Source organism: Eschrichtius robustus, chromosome 19, assembly GCF_028021215.1.
Source record: "Eschrichtius robustus isolate mEscRob2 chromosome 19, mEscRob2.pri, whole genome shotgun sequence".
Lineage (NCBI taxonomy): Eukaryota > Metazoa > Chordata > Mammalia > Artiodactyla > Eschrichtiidae > Eschrichtius > Eschrichtius robustus.
This window is the reverse complement of record NC_090842.1, coordinates 60,214,683-60,236,403: the sequence shown is the minus strand read 5'-3', so window position 1 is coordinate 60,236,403 and position 21,721 is coordinate 60,214,683. Positions and strand designations below refer to the sequence as shown.

The 21,721-nt window shown below is 53.1% G+C and overlaps 2 protein-coding genes across 4 annotated transcripts in view; one reads left to right on the top strand and one right to left on the bottom strand.

Annotated features, from left to right (window-relative positions):
- OPA3 (outer mitochondrial membrane lipid metabolism regulator OPA3) overlaps nt 1-7,721 on the top strand; it is a 63,057-nt gene extending 55,336 nt beyond the window's left edge. The window contains exon 2 of the mRNA XM_068529385.1: nt 6,387-7,721. Within this exon, the coding sequence (XP_068385486.1) occupies nt 6,387-6,787 (401 nt within the window). The 3' untranslated portion in view covers nt 6,788-7,721. The remainder of the gene's footprint in view (nt 1-6,386) is intronic.
- Nucleotides 7,722-8,240: 519 nt separating this feature from the next.
- VASP (vasodilator stimulated phosphoprotein) lies at nt 8,241-21,343 on the bottom strand. 3 transcript variants are annotated; one of them, XM_068529382.1, is made up of 13 exons: nt 20,999-21,343; nt 14,008-14,179; nt 13,769-13,934; nt 12,641-12,740; nt 12,081-12,130; nt 11,723-11,961; nt 11,470-11,567; nt 10,890-10,941; nt 10,310-10,346; nt 10,047-10,092; nt 9,803-9,893; nt 9,212-9,269; nt 8,241-9,087 (listed from the first exon to the last, which is right to left on the bottom strand). In XM_068529382.1, the coding sequence occupies exons 1-13, from the start codon at nt 21,001-21,003 to the stop codon at nt 9,050-9,052; spliced, it is 1,152 nt and encodes a 383-aa protein (XP_068385483.1). In that variant the 5' UTR covers nt 21,004-21,343; the 3' UTR covers nt 8,241-9,049. The 3 variants fall into 3 exon arrangements, with proteins under 3 accessions (XP_068385483.1, XP_068385482.1, XP_068385484.1); XM_068529381.1 differs by having other exon boundaries at nt 11,470-11,570; nt 20,999-21,342; XM_068529383.1 differs by having other exon boundaries at nt 10,310-10,343; nt 11,470-11,570; nt 20,999-21,342.
- Between the last annotated feature and the right edge of the window lie 378 nt (nt 21,344-21,721).

Sequence of the window (21,721 nt, the reverse complement as noted above, 5' to 3'; positions counted from 1 at the left end):
TCTGGCTTCTTTCAACTTAGCCTCATGTTTTCGAGGTTCATCCATGTTGCAGCAGGTATTAGTACTCCATTTCTTTTTATGGCTGGATAATATCCATTGTACGGATAGACCACAGTTTGTTTATCTGTACATCTGTCAATGAATATTTGGGTTGTTTCTCCTTTTGGCTGTTGTGAATAGTGCTGTGTGAAAATGGATGTAACTGGCAGTCATTTCTAGGCTTAGAGAATCTGTCTGGAGGGCAGTGGAACATCTTGGAGGAGGGTGTGGGCTCTGACACTGAAATTCCTGGACTCAAGCCCTAGATCCACCTCATACTATTTGGATGAGCTGGAGTTCACCGTATGTCTTTGTGCTTGACAACAGAACTTCCTTTGTGGGATTAGTACGACATCGAAACAGTTAATACATGTAAAACACTTAGGGAGGTGCCTAGCGCAGAGGAAATACTAGCAAAGCATTGAATTTTGTCATCATCAGTGAACACTCTGCAATGCCAGCAACAGAAACCATCCTGGGCCAACGGAAGCAGAAAAAGAATATATTGGAAGGATATATTGGAGACCAAGGCTAGGAAAATCAGCAGGAATCTTGGAGGTCTATAGTTCAGGACCCCAATGTTGTCACTAAGAGACCTAAAATGTGTAATGGCACCTAGAACAGGGGTTTATTTCTTGCTTGTATAGCAGTTCTTGCAGGGGAGTCATGTGGCAGGACAGCCCTCTTCCTCTGCTCAGTCATTCAAGGACCCAGGCTGATGCAGTCCCACCATCTTCAGCTTGTGCCTTTCAAGGTCACCCTGGGGGTCATGTCCACTCCAGCCAGAGGTCAGTAAAGAGCATGAAGGAGGAGAGCACAGGTTTTATGGACCAGGACTGGAAGTGGCACTCTATTCACTCCACCTCAATTCCCCTTGCCAGGACTTAATGCCCTGGCCACACCTAACCCCAAGGGGCACTGGGAAATGTAGTCCCTGGCTGGGCCAACACTTGGCAGCAAGGCGTCTACCCCAGGTTGCCATGAGCACGAGACACTGGTGGACTCCTGAGGTCAGAGGACTGCTAGCACCGTGGGTACCACCCCACATCCGCTCTTCACCTGCCATCCTGCCTCCTGCATGACTCCTGGGCACTCCTGGCATCCTTGATACCTTGCTCAAGATTTCAGGTCCAGGGACTTCCCTGGTGGCACAGTGGTTAAGAAGCCACCTGCCAATGCAGGGGACACGGGTTCGAGCCCTGGTCCAGGAAGATCCCGCAGGCCGTGGAGCAACTAAGCCCTTGTGCCACAACTACTGAGCCTGTGCTCTAGAGCCCATGTGCCACAACTACTGAAGCCCACGCGCCTAGAGCCTGTGCTCCGCAACAAGAGAAGCCACCACAATGAGAAGCTTGCGCACTTGCACAGCAGCATTTGCCAATTTCAGCGGGAGAGACTCTACTTTTTTCTTGTTTGTTTGTTTAAACGGCTTTATTGAGGTATAATCTACATGCCATAGAATTCACCTGTCTTGAGTGGACAGTTTATTTTTAGTAAATTTACGTAGTCGTGCAACTGTTACCACAGTCATTTTAGAACATTTCCATCACTGAAAAGATCCCTCAAGTCCATTAGCAGTCACTCCCCACTCTCCCCTCCCCCAGCCCCTGGCAAACACTAATCTGCTTTCCGTCTCTATGAATTTACCTATTCTGGACATTTCATATAAAAGAATCATACACTACATGGCCTTCTGTGTCTGGCTTCCTTCACTGCGCATAATGTTTTCAAGATTCATCCCTGTCGTAACATGTATCAGTACTTTATTCCTTTTAATGTATTAATAATACTCCACCGTATAAATATACCAGGTTTTGTTATCCATTCACAAATTGATGGACTTTGGGGTTGTTTCCACTTTTTGGCTGTTGTGAATAACGCTGATGTGGACATGTGTGCAACTGGCCGTTGTTTTGAATACAGTTATTCTAGTGGGTGTGAAATGGAATCTCACTGTGGTTTTGATTGGTATTTCTCTGCTGACTTTTTTTTTTTTTTTGGCTGCGCCATGTGGCTTGTGGGGATCTTAGTTCCCCGACCAAGGATTGAACCGGGGCCCCCTGCAGTGGAAGCACCGAGTGCTAACTACTGGACCGCCAGGGAATTCCCAGCTATTGTTGAGTTTTAAGAGCTCTTTATATGTTCTGGAACAAGTCCTTTATCAGATATACGATTTGCAAATATTTTCTCCTAGTCTGTGGCTTGCCTTCTCACTTTCTTAATCTTATAAAATTCCTTTTTATTTAACAACTTTTTTTGAGGTATGACTTACATGCAATAAACTGTACTTATTTTAAGGGTTCACTTTGATGGGTTTTATCACAGGTATTTGCCATGAAACCACCACCATAGTTAAAAATATTTCCTTCACCCCCCAAATTTCCTTGTGTTCCTTTGCAGTCCATCTCTCCATCTATACCTGACCTCAGGGAAGCACTGACCTGATTTCTATCACTGTGCATTCATCAAAATCCTTTTTTTTCCAAATGGCCAAAAAATATAATTGTTATTCTTTTTGAACTAATTTGTTACTTTTAATTGTGAAATATTGCAGACATAGAGAAAATCCTATAACACCCATGTACCTACCACTTAGAACTAATAGATATTAACATTTTGCCCTATTTGCTTTGAGTTTTTTTCCCTTTTCTAGGGACTAAAGCTAAAAAGCCTCACCCCGTTCTCACTCGTTCCTCCTTCATCTGTCCTGAAGTTGCTGAGTATTATTCCATGTGAGACTTTATACTTTTCCTGAATATATATGTGTGTCCATAATGCACGTTCTTGTTTTTATCACGCTGTTTGTATCTTTTGGACCTTGTATTTCTTCTCGTTATATTTGAGAGATTTTTCTGTGTTGAAATACATAAAGCTTATTCGTTCTTTTAATTTTTTTCCGTTGCAAATCATGAGATTTATTAGTAGTGAAATATTTCAGAAGTGTTGGGGGGGCTTCCCTGGTGGCGCAGTGGTTGGGAGTCTGCCTGCCGGTGTAGGGGATGCGGGTTCGAGCCCTGGTCTGGGAGGATCCCACATGCCACGGAGCAACAGGGCCCGTGAGCCACAATTACTGAGCCTGCGCGTCTGGAGCCCGTGCTCCGCAGCAAGAGAGGCCGCGGTGGTGAGAGGCCCGCGCACCGCGATGAAGAGTGGTCCCCACTTGCCTCAGCTGGAGAGAGCCCTCGCACAGAAACGAAGACTCAACACAGTCATAAAATAAATAAATAAAAGAACGTGAATTTCTAAAAAAAAAAAAAAAAAAGAAGTGTTGGTAAGTTGGCAAAAGCATGCCTGGGGATATAAGACACTGCTGGGGAAGCAAACATGAGTAATTTCACCATTTTTGCTTTGTTTTGTTTTAACTACTGTGCTTGGCAAGCATAGCTTCATTTATAGATTGTGACATAAAATCCTCCTCAATTTCAGGCTGAGATTCCCTTTTGAGCCTTTACCTTTAAGAAACTGTCTAGATTTATGGAGGTAATTAACATATGGAATTTGAATATTTTTTAAAATTGTGGTTAAAATCATATAATAAAATTATATTATAAAAGACTCTCTTAACTGCTCATCAAATTTTGTTTTTTAAACAAAAAGGAATGTGGGGAATTCCCTGGCCGTCCATTGGTTTAGACTCCGCGCTTCCACTGCAGGGGGCATGGGTTCGATCCCTGGTTGGGGAACTAAGATCCCGCAGGCCCTGCAGTGCAGCCAAAAAATATATATACATTTTAAAAAATTTAAAAATTAAAAAAAAAAGAATGTTCTATCATCGTGTCTTTGAGTCCCTTTAACACAGGCCATAGTCGTGCCCGTCCCCCTCCCATTTTGAGTGGGGACTTGGACTTTCTCAGTCCTGGATTCTGAATCCATTTTACCTGCTAACAGACCCTCAAGGAGAATAGAGAGTTCAAGGTTCCATCACGACCCTGCTTCCTGCACCCAGGCAGGAGCCTGGGGGACATCATAAGACTGGGGTTCCTTTTGGGAGGGGCCAGTGTAGTTTCCCAACAGGAAGAGGGTTAAATAGGCAGTCAAGACACCTTGAAGTTAGATGTCTCAGGCTCATCTGACAGGTGGCCAAGGCCAAGTCTGGCTGCCCATGGGCAACAGGGAGGAAACAGACTGACCAAGGGCATGGCACCGGACAGTGGCATTTCTCTGGGCCTCACCAGATGCTGCAAGTGAAACTCACTTGGAAGAGATCAGGAAGGTGGCTGGACAACTCTCGTTCATTTGGGTCATGAAAACTTTTTTTTTTTTTGGCGGCGTTGGGTCTTTGTTGCTGCGTGCGGGCTTTCTCTAGTTGCGGCGAGCAGGGGGTATTCTTTGTTGCAGTGCGTATTCTTTGTTGCAGTGCGTGGGCTTCTCGTGGTGGCTTCTTTTGTTGCAGAGCATGGGCTCTAGGGTGCAGGCTCAGTAGTTGTGGCGCTCGGGCTTAGTTCCTGCACGGCATGTGGGATCTTCCCGGACCAGGGCTCGAACCCATGTGCCCTGCGTTGGCAGGCGGATGCTTAACCACTGCGCCACCAGGAAAGCCCTGGGTTATGAAAACTTTTAACTGGATTACAATGTACCTAAAGCAAAGTGTACACATCCTAAGTGTATAGTTTGATAAACTCACAGAAAGAACAGGAAACAGAATATAACCAGGCCCCCAGAAACCCTACCATGCCCCCCTTCCAGTCACTATGCCCCCCAAGGGTAACCACCATCCTGACTTGTAACCCCGTGGATTGAGTTTGCCTCTTTGGGGACTTTATATAAATGGAATCACACAGCATGTATGCTTATGTGGCCTCTTTCACTCAACATTGTCTGTGAGATTTATTCAGCTTTTTGTATGTCGTTGTGGTTCATTTGTTCTCATTGCTGTTGAGTGTTTCACTGTGTGCATTCTTTTTTACCAATCCTTCTATGGGTGGGCATTTGGGTGGTCTAGAGTCTTTTATTCATAGCACTGAGGTGAACATGCAGAGACGTCTTTCAGAGAACATGTGACAGGTTTCTGTGGGTGTCCACCCAGGAGCGGAATTGCTGGCTCATAGAGCACTGAATGCTAAATTTAGGAGTCGCTGCCAACCAGCTGCCAGAGTGGGTGTCCTCAATTACCTCCTCCGAGTCTGAGTGTGATACATCTTTGGCAGCACTTAGGATGTGTGGGTTTTTCATTTCAGCCATTCTGGTGTGTGTGTAGTGCTTTCTCTTTGTGATTTTAATTAATATTTTCCTGACATGTAATGGAGGTCAGCATCTTTTCACATGCCTAGTGGCCATTTAGATTTTATCCTCTTAGGTGATTCAAGTCCTTCTCTATTGGCTGGTCTGCCAATAGAAGTGGTTAACCTCTTAGTGGTTAGGATTCCAGGCTTTTGATGCTGTGGCTGGGGTTCAATCCCTGGTGTGGGAATTGAGATCCCACAAGCTGCGCTGTGCAGCCCCCCAAAAAAATAGTCCTCCTATTCCTTTGAGGAATAGGAGAACTAAAGCTGGAGGTGGAAAGATGGACTTCTGTCTTGCAATTTACCCTCTTCTATGTAGTCTAAATGATCCCCCCCATGTGCATGTTATTCTTCTAACTTAAAGGAAGAAAACCTAATTAGGTCAGCCTGGTTGTTGTGGAGGATGGTTGGAAGGGGTCAAGTATAAATGTTTTCAGAAATTCATCCCTTAATGAGCCCAAGGAACCTTATTTTTCCCATCAATTCGTGTATCAGTGGATGAATATTAATTATTACTGCAGTGAATCAGGTTTCAACATCAACTCTAGGCTTCTGTTGCATTTACAAGTGATCACAATGCTGATAATCCTTGTTCACATGAGTAAGTGATTAGATAAGGAAGGAGTTGGCGTTAGAGCAGGCGCTCCAGCCCTGAGCTCCGTCCAAAGCCCCAAACCCCACAGTGAACACACGTCAGGACAGAGCGCAGCACCGTCGGCTCCACCTTCGGGGGCAGGGAAGGAGCCTGCCAGGTGGGTTGTGGGAGGGGCAGAAGGAGCAAGCTTTACACCCCGCCCTGGACTTTTGACCGCTCCCACCCCTTCCTAGAGATTGCGGCCCCCACTCTGGACCTCCCCTCCAGGGCAGCAATTCTCATCCCCAGCCGATCACCAGAATCTTCTGGACGTTTTCAAAAGATGCCCTCAGGGCCACCCCTGGCCAGATAACTAACTGGGCATTCCGCGTGCGAGGCCCGACGTGGGTCTTGGTTAAGGGGCCTATTCCCCGCTGGCGCCCGCTATTCTGGCTGCCGTGTCGCCATTGCTCCGACCCGGACACCGAGGCGTCGAGGGGCGGGGCTTGCATTCCCCAGCAAAGATGCCTGACCCCTGTCTTCCCCCGCAGTGTACCACTGGGCCGAGATGCGAGCCAAGATGCGCCTCATGGGCTTCAATGCTGAAGCCGTCAAGCCGCTGAACGAGGAGGCGGCCGCCGAGCTGGGCGCCGAGCTGCTGGGCGAGGCCACCGTCTTCGTCGTGACCTGTAGCTGTCTGGTGCTGGAGTACTGGCGCCACCAGGCGTATCAGCGTCGCAAGGAGGGGGAGCAGCGCGCCGCCTGGGTCACGATGCGGGACGAGGTGGACCGCCTGGCGCTGGCGCTGGAGGCCCTGCAGGCGCAGGTGCAGGCGGCGCCGCCGCGGGGCGCCCTGGAGGAGCTGCAGGCGCAGATGCAAGAGGTGCGCGCCCAGCTCTGCGCCCCGGACCCGCCGCCCGCGCCCCAGGCAGAGCCCACGCCCGAGGAGTAGGAGGCCGCAGGGCCCTGGTCTCAGACGTGACTGATGCTTGGGCTGCCATGTCTGTGCCCACTGTCCCTTCCTGAACCGGCCCAGCTAATACCACCAGGTCCCTTTAGGGGCAGAAGGGATCCTGGACTGGGGCTGATCCAACCAGGCTTCTGGTCACCTCCCTACTCACCTGTCCAGTGAGGGGTACCTTCCACTGGGACACCCCCATCCACCGGTGGAACGTTCCAGCCCGACCCCCACCCCCGCTCTCCCCCCCCCCCACCCCACCGCATCCACTGGTTTAGCACTTTGGAATGGAAAAGCAGTGTCTTCCACTGGACCCCGCCCACCCACCAATAGGAGGGCCAGCAGGGCACATGGACCATCTAATTTTGTCACTCACACCTCCAACTTACCTGAGGAGTGGTCCTTTCCCTGGGACCCTCATCCATTACACCAGGACACCTCTTCCCACTTCTTCACTGGTACCGACATTGTAGTGAAAATATAGAAACGTCTGATGGACTTCCCCACCCCTTGACCTTCCATCTACCTCACTCTTTCGGGGGGGCAGGGATTAGGATGGATCTTGGTGTGCATTAGCTCCAGTGAGTCACCCTGTGGCTCCTCTCGTCCACCACTGGTGCCTTGACTGGGGTCCTCCCCTCTTTAAGTGGATCATTCCAACAGATCCTCTCTCCACCCTTTCCTCCATCCAGATCTCCTCTTCAGAGTACTCAGGGATTCCCCCTTACTTCTTGCCTTTGAACTGGACACCCAGTGTCCACCCCAGTCCTTCACGCAAAGGCTTCCTCCAGTGGGACCACCTGCCCCCTCAGCCCTGAAGTTCACCACCTCCAACCAAATGGAATAATTTCACCAGGTAGTGTTAAGTGTTACCTACCTCGCCTACCCGCTGCCAACCCATTGAACCATTAAAGGGGATGTGTTATGAGCTCTGTTATTTCTGAATTCTATTTTTTTTAGACTGTAAATGTATAATTTAAGGAGCTCTGGGGGAACGTCATTTTGAGAATGTGTCTGAGAACCAGGATGTACATCTGCAAAATGGGTGGCAGGCTCACTAAAATTAGAAGCTGGGAGGGTTCTGGTGGGAAGGGGCCAGTGTCATCCTTTGAGCCCTTTCCCAGATGGGGAAACGGAGGCCCAGGGGAAGCAAAGGGTCTTGTCCAAGGGCACACGGTCAATGAGGGACTGCCCCTGGCTTTCTCTAGGGTGGTGAAGTGGTTGGGGCAGGGTGGAAAGGAGTGAGGAAGCTGCCTGGTGAGGGGCACAGAGAGGAAGGGAGGCAGGAAGGCCGAGAGGGGCCAGAGGCCACCCTAGCTGCAGGAGTCTGAGGGCAGGTTCGGGTGGGAAGAAGGAAGGTGAGGGGAAGGCAGATTACTGGCGGAGGGAGGGACACGCCCCCATCCTCGTGAGAGCAGCCCTTCAAATCACTCCAGAAATCTTAGCATTTATAAAAACTGGCAGATTTATTCCACAGGGGCCCATTTTCAAGAAGCTAAAGGTGAAGGTGGGAGAGGGGAGGTTTCCTCCCCTTTTCCTTTCCCCCTCATCTTTTTTTCCCCAGGGGGTAAAAATGGCCTGGACCCCAAAACCTACCGAAATAAAAAACCAAAAAACTGAGGTTCCAAAAAGTTACAGCATCTTAATTCCTCATAGAAAAGGGGAAGGAGCCAGAGGGAAGGGAGGTCCCTGGGGTGGGGGGAGGTGCCCCCAGCCTGATGGGACAACCCCCCTTAAATAGCTGTCCCAAGTGGGACAAGCCAGGGGCACAGCATTTAAAAACTCCCCACATCCCATTTTATCAAAACCAAAGAGAAAAAACATTTCCTCCCCCCAAAACCTAAATATATATATATATACTTTTTTTTTCTTAAAAAACAAAACTTCAAAGGCATTAAGCGTTAAAGTGAATCTAGAACAAGGGAATGTGAAATTCCCTCCTTCCTTCCCCCTTACTGTGGGGTTAATTGGTACATCCCCAGCAGAGGAACCAGCCCCAAGGGGATGGCATAGGGGAAGGACCAAAGGGAGCAAAGGGTGGGGGCCTCCCCAGCCAATCAGCAGCCAGTATGGGTGTGGGCATGGTGCCAGGGAAGCCACACCCCCTTGGAATTTTCCAAGTGAGATAGGGAGTGGGGAAGACGCATTCCTGTGTAGTCTTCAGCCAATTCCAAGTCAAGTCGAGGCAGGGAAAGCAGGGTGACAGGCGGAGGGCGTGTGCGGAAAGGAGAAACTGGATCTTCTGGGGCCCTGTGGTCAGGGGGAACCCCGCTTCCTCAGCTCCTGGACAAAGGCTGGAAGGAAACTGGGCAGAGGTCAGGGGCAGAGCTTCTTCCCCCTTCCCTTCCAAAACAGGGCTTTCCAAGGGACATGATACCTCCAAAATAAATAAATGTTTAAAATAAAAAACAACCTCACCTTCAATTATTTCCTCTTTCACTTTCTGCAGTTCCTTCCTCACCTCTTCCAGAAGCTCCTGAAAATAATGGGGTACCAATCAGGAAGGGTACTTGGACTTGCAAAAGTGAATCCCCCCTTTCTTAATGACTGAGGGGCCAGAGGAAGGAGGTTCAAGACCCCTATTACACACACATCATGACATCACTGGCAAGGCCACAAAGTGAGAATTCTAGGGGAGAATTCTGGATCCTTGGAGCCAGAAGGAAAGTACTGGAGAACATCCAGTACCAAGGCTGGCAAATACATTCCAGTCTCCTGCCACCTCCAATTGGTGATAAATGTCTGGGGTCAGTGTACTGAAAAGGATTCTGGGTACTCAACAGGAGTGAGTCCAGTGATAAGATTAGTAAGGTCTGTCATGGGCATTGGATAAGGTGGTTATGGTGTCTGTGTCATCCCTGACATGATCCACTCTCTCCATTTCTCAGACTGGAAAACTGAGGTTCCCAAGGCCTTTTCTAGAATCACATGGCAGGTCAGTGGCAGAGTCTGGACCCAGATCTCCTTTCTATCCCCCGGACCTCACTCCCAGTCCTTTCCCCAAGCTACCTGTTTCACCCTCTCCAGGTCTGACTCATCACTGGAGCTGGGCGTAGAGGGTTGGGCCTCGGAAGTGGTCACTGAAGAAGATGACTTCATCCTGGGAGAGTTGGTGTGGTTTGGGGCGGAAATGAGGTTAGAGAGAGGGTCTGCCTCCCCTGCCTCCCATTCCAGGGGTCACACTGTGTTCCTCCCTACAAATTTGGCAAATTCAACTATTTTGGGGGGTGGGGCCCCAGTATTGATGGCCCACCTTGGCAAGGTTGTGCTGTTCTTCTCCCAGGGTCTCCGCACAGATTCTGGGGGACAGGCAATAAATCAAAAAGATCAGGGACAAGGAACGCCCTGCCTCAACCTTTCTCCCCGAGCCTCATCAGCCCCTGTTCAAAGAACCATCTCAGGAGACTACAATCCCCAGCACTGTTTGTACAGACTCTCCCATCAAGGTGTGTTATATGTGAGAAGCGGGCATCCTGGGACTTGTAGTTCCTGTGACTAGACTGGGCTCTCACTCACCACTGTGGGCTGGGACTCTGGCCTCTGGCTCCTCCTGCTGGTGGGAAATAAAACTGTCATGAGCCAGGGGCTTCCCTGGTGGCGCAGTGGTTAAGAATCCACCTGCCAATGCAGGGGACACGGGGTTTGAGCCCTGGTCTGGGAAGATCCCACGTGCCACGGAGCAACTAAGCCCGTGTGCCACAACTACTGAGCCTGCGCTCTAGAGCCCGCGAGCCACAGCTACTGAGCCCATGAGCCACAACTACTGAAGCCCGCGCGCCTAGAGCCCATGCTCCGCAACAAGAGAAGCCACGGCAATGAGAAGCCCGCGCACCGCAACCAAGAGTAGCCCCCGCTCAGCACAACTAGAGAAAGCCCGCGCGCATCAACGAAGACCCAACGCAGCCACAAATAAATAAATTTAAAAAAAAAAGAAACTGTCATGAGCCAGCCCCCCCCCCCACCCGGCGCCGCACCTCTGCTCATTTTCCTCCTCCACCTTCAAACCTAGCCCATCCCTATCACAGCCCCCTCCCCAATATTCCTACCCAAACGGTACATCCTAAGGGGTATATGGCAGGAAGAGCCCCTGACTCACACTGGCAGATTCATCCTTGGCGGTTTTCTCCCCAACTTGTGTGGCTTTCCTTCTGTAAGAGAGAAACGCAAAAAAACAGATGGCTTCAGCCCTCCCTCAGCCACTCAACAATTCCCTTCCCCAGAGCTCTCGAAAGGTGGATTCTAGCGTGCAGACTTCTGGAATTTGTCAAGGCTAAGAAAATTTTAGTTTTAGAAGTTAAAGAGAGTGCCGCTCCCGAACTGGGGGTGGGGCTTTCCGATTCCCACGTTTGGGAGTCACAAAATTCCAAGGGCGGAGTTCCCAGGTTCTGAGGCAGGATCTCCTAAGGTCCTAGAATTCTGGGGTTTAGAACATTCCAGAGGCTACCTGGGTGGTTGCAAACCTCAGCCATCTCAGGAGAATGCAATCCCCATCATTATATCCCAAACCTGGCTATCAAAGGGCGAACTTTCACCCAAAGAAATCAACTAACTGGGAATCTGAGCCCTCCCCCCACCCGGCCCTACTGAACAGGAATCTCCAGGTGATAACTGCTGGTCTGAGGGGGTGTGCTCCAAGGGCTTTCTGCGGCTGTTGAGGGCTCCAGGCTCAGGCTCACCTCCGGGCCAGCATGGCATTCATCTCTTCCATGAGCCCCCCGCCCGTGCTTCGACTGCTCTCAACTTTGGGGGCCAAGGGCCCCCCAGATGCCTCCTCCTGCTGGAGAAATTACAAAGAGGTGGGGGCTTTATGGGCGGGCCTCCTGGCCTTCCAGCCCTCCTGTGAGGCTCCCGGGCAACTCTGGCCTCATCCCATTATAATATCAGGCCCCGTCACCCCTCACCCCACACCCGCCACGCCTGCCCCCTCACCTTGCTGACTTTCCTGAGTTTGGCTCCGGCAATGGCTGCGGCCAGGCCGGGGGCCCCGGTCCCTCCACCACTGGGGCCTTGTGCTGTGGGGAGAGGGGGCGCAGGGGGTGGGCCTCCCCCTGCTCCATGCCCTGCAGCCGAGATCCCCGAGGAGAGACCAGGGGGTGGGGGGGGACCCGGAGGAGGGGGAGGTCCTGGAGGCGGGGGTGGTCCCCCAGCCGGGGGAGCAGGTGGGCCTCCTGTAAGAAACACGAAAAAGGAGGAGTGCTGAGAGAGAAGCCTTATTCTCTGTTGTCCGGCTGGCCCACCCCCTCCTCTGGGGTGTTCACCCGACCCCCGAGGCCATTCGAGCAATCACCTGCGTTGGAGGCCCTGCGCTCCCACTCCATGAGCTCCGACTGCTGCTGCCTGGGGAGGGAAGGCGAGCTGCCATCACTCAGAGCCCCAGGATGGCCAGCAACTTCCCGGATCGCCCCTCAGAGGTCTCCGGCAAGGCTGGCTCCTAAGCCCCACTCATGTCCTCCATTCCCCAGGGGCCAGGAAAGGGTTGCAGGGGGAGGACAGGGACAGAGCGAGAGCAAGAGGCGAGCAATCTAGTCATCAGACTGTCAAGAACACCAGAATTACAAAACACCCAAGAGCCTTTAGACAACGAAATTCTGGACTCTGGGAATCTGGGGGACCAGGAATTGAAGGGTCAGAAGGTTCTGCAGCTCTGAGTGTCAGGAGTTTTTCAAACTCCAGGAGGTGGGGGCGGGGGGGGGGGGTTTCCTGAAAGATGTCAATTTCTAGTCCCCTGGGAGTTGGAACATGCTGAAAACTGCAAGTTGGAGAGGTCTGAACGCTAGGAGTCAGGGGTTCTGGAACAACCTAGAACTCCGGCAGCAGTAAGGTTCCCCACGCAGGGACTGGCCCCACCTTTTCTGTTGCTCCATCTCCTCTGGGGAGGGGCCGTTCTGGACAGACCAAGTGGGAGGTGCTGTAGGCGGAGGCGGCGGCGGGGGCGGAGGCCCGCCTCCTGGAAGGTGAGAGTAAAGGCTGCTGAGTCACCCCGGAAGCCAGCGCCACCCCTCAGCGCGTTCCCTGGGCTCTCCCGGGCCTCCCAGGGACTCTGCTGCGATGAGGGTCGGCACGAGCTTCCCCTGACTGAGCTGATGTGAGGTGGGTGCTGGGAGGATGCCCAGGTCACAGGCGGGACAGCAAAGGCCCAGAGAGGGGAGCCGCTTGCCCCAAGTCCTGCAGACCCGAATTTGCAGGAACAAGACTTGAATTCAGGCCCACTCCAGCATCCAGGCCCTTAACGCACCTGTCACAGCCGCTCAGACTGCCGCACCTGAAAACCCAGGAAAGGCTGAGAGCCGCCTCCTCACCCCCCTCAGGCCTCTGGCTCCCATGTATTTTTCTGTGCCTCGGACAAGCGAGCCCCTCCCCAGTGGCACTGAAGCCGTTCCAGGAAGCAAACACCTCCGCCATTTGGTGATTTGTGACCCCAGATGCATAGCCGTCACCTAGAGCCTTGCTCCTCAAAGTGTACTGTTTATGGACCGGTAGCCTTGGCGTCACCAGGGAGCTTGTTAGAAGTACAGAGACTCGGGCCCCGGCCAACCCAACTGAATCGGAATCTGCGTTTTTCCTAGATGATTCGTGGGTACATTCCAGTTTAAAAAATACCAACTGAAGGTTTTTTTCTTAATATTGTTGCCTGAAAACTAACCGATGATGACATAAGTCAGTATAATGGTTACCTGGGGAAAGGGCACAAGGAACTTTCTGGAGGCTGGAAATATCTATATCTTGATCTGGGAGGTCACACAGGAGTGTGCATGTGTAAAAATTCCTGGAGCAAAATGTACTCTTAGGAACCGTGCGTTTTATATGTGGGTGCACTCGGGGCACACAGGAACCCACAAAATCCTCATAATAATTCTCCACAGTAGTAGTGAATTGGCCCCATTTTCAGATGAGTAAACTGAGGCCAAGTGGTAAAGTGGCAGCCCCAGGCCACACGGCAGGGCTCAGTGGTCCCCTCTGCCCACTCTCTCTAACCTTCCAATGCCTCTAGGGCGCTGGCCATGCCGGCGGCAAACTGTGTTGCATCCTCCTTGCTGCCGAAGTTGAGGCCCCAGACCTGGCGGGCGTCACGCCACTGGTGGAAGTTGGCGGTGGCCTGGTTATACTTGACACCCCGGACGATGGCACAGTTGATGACCACCTGGCAGGGGGGGAAAAGTGGGTGAGGAGTGGTGGGGCGCAGCGGGCAGAGGGGGCAGGGAGGGAAGCCTCACCTGCTGGTCTGGCTGCATCTTCCGGCCGACCACCCGGAAGGAGTTGGCAGTGGGGTTGTGATAGATCTGGACGCGGCTGAAGGCCTGGGGGCCCGTGCCGGCAGGCAGCCATCGCTTGTTGCTGTCATCATAGAGCATCACAGTGGCCCGGCTGGAGCAGACAACCGTCTCACTGCCCGGAGGGAGGAAAGGGGAGAGAGGCCAGTTAGCTGAGGGGAGCCTGGCACCCCTCCTCCAGGGGCCAGTCACCTTCTCCATCTGGGCGCCCCTGGGAGATTTGAAGACACAAAGACAGTGTGAGAGGAAGAGGGACCCATGGAGGGGCAGAGGAAGACAGGCAGACGGGGAGAGAGGGCTGGGGACAGACCCTCAAAGAGACCCAGACAGGGAGACTGGGAGAGAAAAGACAGACGGGACAGAGAGACAGACAGACTGGGAGAGTCAGACAAAGACAAACAGGGGATGTGAGACAGACAAGGAAAGAGACAGACAGTCAGATGGGGAGAAAGAAGACAGGAAGAGGAAGAGTCAGACAGACTGGAAGAGACAAACATACAGACTGATGCAGAGAGAGCTGAGAAAGGAATCAGACTGACATAGCGGAGACAGTGAAAGACAGACAGACAGAGGAGTAGTGGGGGGAAACAGATGGAAAGGCAGGGAGCAGAGAAAGATACAGAAATGGAGATACAGGCAGATGGAGAAAGACAAAGAGATGGACAGAGAGACTGAGACAGTCAGAGAGACGCAGAGTGAGAGCTGGAGGAGGGGGCCCGGGAGAAGCGGATGGAAGGGGCGGGGCAGGAGCTCTGGGCAGTGCTGGGAACCAGCCCCTGCCTGGTGCCCTTGGAGCCTCAGTTTCCCCATCTCTGCTGGAGTGCTTGGAGCCCCCCCTTCCCCCAACCACGTCTCCCCACTCAGGAGGCGGAAGCTGAGGCTCAGGGAGGGGAAGGGTGAGGCTTGCAGCAAGTTGGGGCCCAATGCTAGATCCCAGGCTCTTCCACTTCCTGCTGCCCACCCCATCCATCCGGCCCCCCTGGTGCCAACGGCCATCAGTGGACACTCCCTGCTCCATGTCAGGCAGGGACCCAGACAGCCCCGGCCCCACCCTCCAGGGCAGGAGAGCATCACAGTGGTCTGTCCTGTCCGCAGATAGTGATAATCCAAGACCAGGCCTGGGGTGCCCAGAAGGAGTGCCTGCCCCAGCCTGGGGATCAGAGACTTCCTGGAGGAGGTGACATCTGACTTAGCCTTGGGGAGAGGGGGTCAGTAAACTGGTTCAGGGTTCAGGATCTGATATCCACAGATGTAGGTTCAAATCCCCGTTGGGCCACCTACTCCATATGACTCAGGCAAGCAGCCTTCCCACATGAGAGAAGGCATCTTCCTTGCCTGCAGACTGGGGAAATGACAGACCCCACCTCCCCCAGGGCAGTGGGAGAAGTAGATGAGTCTGGACATGTAAAGTGCTTGGCATGGTGCCTGGCATGTACTGAGTGCTGAGTAACTGCCAGCATCCTTTCCACGGGCACCCTGAACAGGTACCACTGGGTCCCCGAGCCACATCCCTCCCACCCCCTACCAGTCCTTCTGGGGAGGTTCAATGCCCTCCTCCCCCAGTGGGGAAACTCAAGCTCCCAGACAGGAAGTGACTTGCCCAAGGTCACACACAAACCAGGGGGAAGCACTGGTCCCCACCCCCACCGGACTTTATCCTGAAAAGAGGAAGTTGGTGGTCAGAGGTTTCCGGGGAGAGAAATTATACCCCACAATGGCTCTGTCTCTACCAGGGCTGGGGGCTGGCGCATGACACTGACGCTGTAAAAGACAAGGCAGGGAAAGCCCCTCAGCAGACCCAGATCCGGGTTCCGAGGCCAGGAAGCTGAGCCCCCAGACCCTCCCCCCAGGTTTACATAATTGGGGTACCTCCCTCTTATCAGGCACTTCAGCTGCTCAGATGCCCTAAGCCCTTTCCTCAGAGTCTCTCATTTTATTCTCACTGCAGCCCTTCTAGATGGGCTATTTCACCCTCATTCTGCAAGGACTGCAAACAGAGGCCCAGAAAGGTTGCGTGACTCGCCCGTGGTCACACAGCTAGTAAGTAAGCACAGCGAGGGTTTGAACCCAAGCCACCTGGCTCCCAAGTCCACAATCTTAACCACCGGGGACTGTGTGGGCCCTACCCAAACACCAGGTGCTGTTTCCAGACAAGTGCAGCCTCAGGGGCTCTTTCTGGCTTCCACTGCCCCTGGCAGGGCAGGGTTAAGGCCTCGCCCACACCTGCCACCCACACCCAGGGCAGACTCTGCCCAGGTGCCCGGGGCCTTCGTTGCTACCCAACCCTGGCTGCACTTTGCTCTCCCAAGCGACCCTGCCCTGCTGAGTCTCTGGACTGGCCAGAGAGCTGGATGTCTGCAGAATGACCCCAGACTGGTCTTGTCCCTCTCCAGGCTGTGGTGTCCCCATTACAGCAAAAGGATCCTGTTAAAACACAAGTCAGATCGTGCCCCTCCTCTTCTTGGAAGCTCCCGTGGCAGCTCCCACAGAATTTTTATTCTGGCCAAGTTCTCTCCAGGGCCTTCGTGATCTGTGTGATCTCTGATCTCATCCCTTCCTTCCCCCCAGCTTGCTGTTCCAGCCCCACTGGCCTCCGTGCTGCTCCTTCAACGTGCCAGACACATTCCCACCGCAGGCTGGTGCTCTTGTTCTCCCTCATCCTGGATTTTCACCTCCTTCAGGTCGCCACTTAGTCGACACCTCTTCCAAGAAGCCCTCCCTGACTACACTATCTGGAAAAGCTCCTCTCCCTCTCATTGCATGTCCCACGTTTCATAGCACCTGATCCCTGCCTGACAGATCCCTGTCTCCCCTACCAAAAGGTCAGGACCATGAGGGCAGGGATTTTTGTCCTTTCTGTTTTGTCCTTTCTGCTGTGTCCTCAGAACCTAGAATCATGCCTAGGACATAGTAGGTATCCAAGAGTTGTTAAATTAGCCATCTGTAAAAAAGGAAAAGTTTTTAACAATGGCAGCTGACATTTATTGGTTAGCCTGTGTACCGGACACTGTTCTAGGTACTGAGCTGCAATTTCCACAGTGAACCTTGCAATGACCTCATGAGATGGACTCTGGTGCTCACCCTTTTTACAGATGAGGAACTGTGGCCACAGAAAGGTGAAGGCAGTTATCCCAGGTCACACAGCAAACAAGCAGAGGGGCTCATATTTGAACGCAAGTTCCCCCCCACCCCACCCCCAATGTTCTTAACCTCATTTAAAGATGAGAAAACAGCTAAGCTGATTTTTCTGTTTTTAAGGCAAGGTATAAAGTGGTGTGTATCAGAAGTTTTTTTTTTTTTAAAAAAAGGTGGGGAGGATATAAATACCTCTGCACACAGAGTGGTGATATATGCAGAGGCTGCTTCTCAGGCGACTAACCATGGCTGCCTCTGAGGCACTGGGGACCTGGGGGCCTGAGGAGGCAGGCAGGAAGTGGACATTTTGTACCGTTTACCTTCTTGAATTGCTTGATTATGACTTTCTGTTTTGTTTTAACATGGGCTGGTATTACCTATAAAAAACTAATTCATTACTTAAGTTCACAGAATAAAACTATAAACCAGGCAAAAAGCTAGAACGGAAAAATCCCACAGCCAGGAAGCAGGGAGTGAGATGGAAATGGGGTCTGCCTAATTCCAGTGGTCTCTGGGGTCTCATACCCTCAATTTGACATGAGAGCCTTAATCCCCAACCAGCCCAGAACTCTCCCACAAGTCCTCCCATTCTGGAAAACTCTAGCATGTGGTAGATAAAAGAAGGTTCAAGTCACCCCCTCGCTGTGTGGCTTCCCGTCTCTGAACCTCAGTTTCCAGCCCTGGAAACCATAACTCACTGGGGTTTGGTAAGGATTGAAAGAGATAAGAAAAGCCCTAAGCGCAGGACTTGGAATTTGGCAGAGGATCCATATGAGGGAGCTGAGAGGCGATATAGGAGAGAGAGAGCTTCTCATCACGGGAGGCAATCAAACATAGTCACTCTGGTTTACTCGAACCTTCCATATTAGAGGCTTGCCCTTCCTTTCACCCCTTCATCCTATAGCCCCTTAAACTGCAAAACTTGTGATCCACCCCCCAAAGCCTCAGGTACACACAACCTTTCCAAACTACAAATCTTCTTTGAAGAAACCCTGGATAGAAACTCAGATGTGGGGTCTGCAGGGCTTGTATGGGTTCACTCTAGTCCTTCCTCCCTGACAGGCCTCAGTTCCCCATAAGTGATTAGGAAGGTAACTGGATTCCTTTTTGTTTATCAGCATTATCTTAAGTGTTTGTACAGTGAAAGCACGTTACTTGTATTATTATTTTTTTTTTTAAAGACCACTAAAGGTTTGATTTTCCTTTTTCTCTAATAGTATAATAGTCTGGAAAGAGGCCTGGGTTCAAATGCAGGCTTGCCCACTTCCAATCTGACTTTCATAGGCAATTTGCTTAATTTCTCTGTGCCTCAGTTTTCCCATCTGGGGAAGGGGGATGGTCCTAATAGTATCAATCTCTTAGAATTGCTGTGAGGATTAAATTGAATCAGGCACCTAGTACAGTGCCTGGCACAAAGTAGATGCTTGATCAAATGGTCTCTCATTATTTAAAAAAAAAATAAAAACAACAATAATAATTACAATTATTGGAAGAGGAAAGAAATGAACCAAGTACTTCTTGAGTCCCTTCTGCCCTGAGATTCTCAGACCTCTGCCCCACTTCCCAGAATTCCAGCTCAGAGTCCCGGACACAGCAGACACTCAACAAATATTTGTCAAACTGGGAGAAAAGGAACTGTATCTTGTAATTTTCCATCTTAACATCCTCTCTTCCAACTGCCCCCAAGACTGTCCCCAGCCAAATCAGCCAGAAATCAGAGGATCCCAGCCCCCTCCCCTCCCTCAATACTGCTTAGGAATTTCTGAGGGATCTTGGGCCAGGCCTTTCTCTCTTTGAGCCTCAGTTTCCCCAGTTGCCCCCAGACAAGGCCATGGGTCTTTCTGAATCCTTCCTAGCTGTCCTGGGAGAAGGGGCACAGCCCAGTAAGTCGGGTGTGGCCATCAGAAGGGAAGACCCCTCGGGAGGTGGGAGTAACCCTCTGGTGGGACAGGCATCAGCTCAACTTCTGCCCACCTCCCAGGAGGTGGGAGGTTTGGTCGTGGCCAGCAGTAGGGGGGCCTTGTGGGAGGGCCAGGGCCTCGGGGACTGGGGGCGGGGAGGCTGGCCCAGACGTTGCTCCTGCCCTTTTACGGTCTCAGTGAGTGAGGCAGCACTAACTCGGACATCCGCCATCCGCCTTCCACCGTGCCTGGGACCGGAAACGCGGCGGGGGGGGGGGGGGTGGGGAGGCAAGGGGCGGGGCTGGGGGGCAGTGGGAGAGGAGAGCCCCCCCAGGAAGAAGGTGAAGGAAGAGAGCCTGACTCCCGAAAACTGCCCCCTCTCCCGGTCAGACCCTGAAGGAATGTTGCTATAATGGGGGAAAGGATAGGTAGGAAGTCTTGTGGGTGTCTGTGGGTGCCCCCTTGCTCCAAATTTTCCAGCAATCCCTTTACAGCAGAAGGAACAAATGTGCGAGGGGGATTCTCTACTGACCGTAAAAAGGAATGCCACCCTGTGTCAGAGGGCAGGGGTATGGGGAATGTGGGAAGATGTGGGCGCCAGGGGGTTAATCCCCAGCCGCCCCCAGGGGCCTCCCCCTCGAGCTGGGGGCTTTGGGGCAGGAAGTCCCTGAGAGAGTAGAGGAAGGGAGATAGTATTGTCAGGCTCAGGCCTCAAGGGAGAGATTATGGGGGGCCAGGGGAAAGGGAGAATAAGGGGGCGGGGGGCTAGTCGGGTCCCCCAGCCGCACGGGCCCCGCCCTCAGGTGAGCCCAGGAGTTTTGAGGGAGGCCCGGGAAAGACAAAATCCCTGGGTCCCTTCGACCCCCACCCCCCAGGATTAAATTCCTGGGAAGATAGCTGGAACTCTCTGGGAAGCCTGGGTCCCTGGGGGAGAAGGCTATGACCTTGAAGCTTTGCAACGCCCCCTCCTCCAACCGCACAACTCGGGACTGCTGGGGAAGGGGGGGGTGGTGTTGAGAGAAGGGGGAGGCGCCGTGGTGGGGAAAGCAGCCGGCCCACGGCGCTCTTTGCCGGCCCCTCCCCACACCAGCTGTCTCGACAGGTGAGTCAGGAAGACAAAGGCCCCCCTTCCCCCAGCTGCCGCGCCCCCTCCCTCCCCAGGGCCGCGCAGGTTGGGGAGAGGGGCCGCCCTTCTGGCCCGGGGCCGGGGAGCCGCCCTCAGCCCAGAGGGCTCGCTCGGTCCTAGGCACAGCCTGTTTTAAGCAAATTGTGGGTGGGGAGCGGCGGGGGAGGGGAGTCCCAGCCAGACCCTGGAGGCTGCGTCTGGGTCCGTGGATCCGTCCACACCAACCTCCTCCACAGGAGGATGAGCCCCCCCGAATTTAGGGGGTTAAGTACCCCCGAAGTTAAGGAGCAAGGTCGCTCTTGGGAAGACTTTTTCCAGCGCCACGTAAAAGGGGACCCCGAAAACCAAAGTCTACGTCTCAATCTCTCTTCCAGGTCCCAGGGACCCCCAAACCGGCCCCCCACAATCCCTCTAGGGGCCGGGTTGAGATTTGGGGGGAGTCTGAGCCCTGCCTAAATCCTGGCCTCCCTGCGGGGAGTATTTGCCAACTTGAAGGTCCTCTGAAAAAGTCTTTTAAAAATTCGGGAGTCCTTGGAGCGCCCCCAAATCTAAGGGCTCCCGGGAGAACCTCACCGGCACTACGCGGAGCCTTGAGAGTCAAGGGGAAGTGGTCAATATTTGGAGCTCGTCCAAGGGGGCTCGGCCTCAAATGCGAGGCTCCCAGTGCCCGGTCCCCAAATACCAGCCCGGAGCAAGCTGGGGGGAGGGGGACAAAGGCGGGGCGGGAGCTCGCGCCGGGCGGGGAAGGGTCTGAAGGCAGTTCGAGGCTCACCTCATGGCTGCTCGGCGGGCGGGCGGAGCGCCCACGGGGTAGGTGCTCCCGGGGCGCCCCTGGCTTGAGGTTCAGGGGTTCAGGGCTGGCTCCAGGTTCTGCTCAGTCTCCCCCAGGGTCCCGCCCCATAGAGTCCGGCTTCCTGGGGGGAACGTGGACAGGGCCGGGGCGGGTCCTCGGGCGCCTCGTCTCTCGGGGGCTCTGATCGGGGGTCCCGGCAGCAGAAAGGGGGTGCGGCGTCCCCTCCCCGGCGCGCCCCCTCGGCCGGCGGCGGCTACAATGTTACTCTTACTACTGTACTTCTCTTCGCTACATTTCGTTCCAAAATTCCACTCCCCGCACCCATAATGCCCTGCGCCTTAAAGGGGCCGCGGACACCTCAAGGCGGTGAGGTTGGGGGGGATGGAGGGCGCTTAAAAGGGCAACGCGGAACCTTAGACTTCCGCTATTTCCCTCTTCCCCAACGTTACTGCATAGCGATGCACTCTGGGGGTCACCCCCCCAAATTAGAAGGGAAGCTTGATGGAGGGGAAGGGATCCTTCCTTGATCCTTCGTTCTCTCCCACGATGGAAATTCTTAGGGGAATAGCAATGGGGGCACAATTTCTTCTCACCCTCCCCACTGACTTCTCCATTTCTTTACATTCTACTCAGTTTGAGGGGCGAAGAGGACCTTCTGGTCAAGCATAGATTCTCTCAAATTTTGTCCCTTAAATCCTGCCT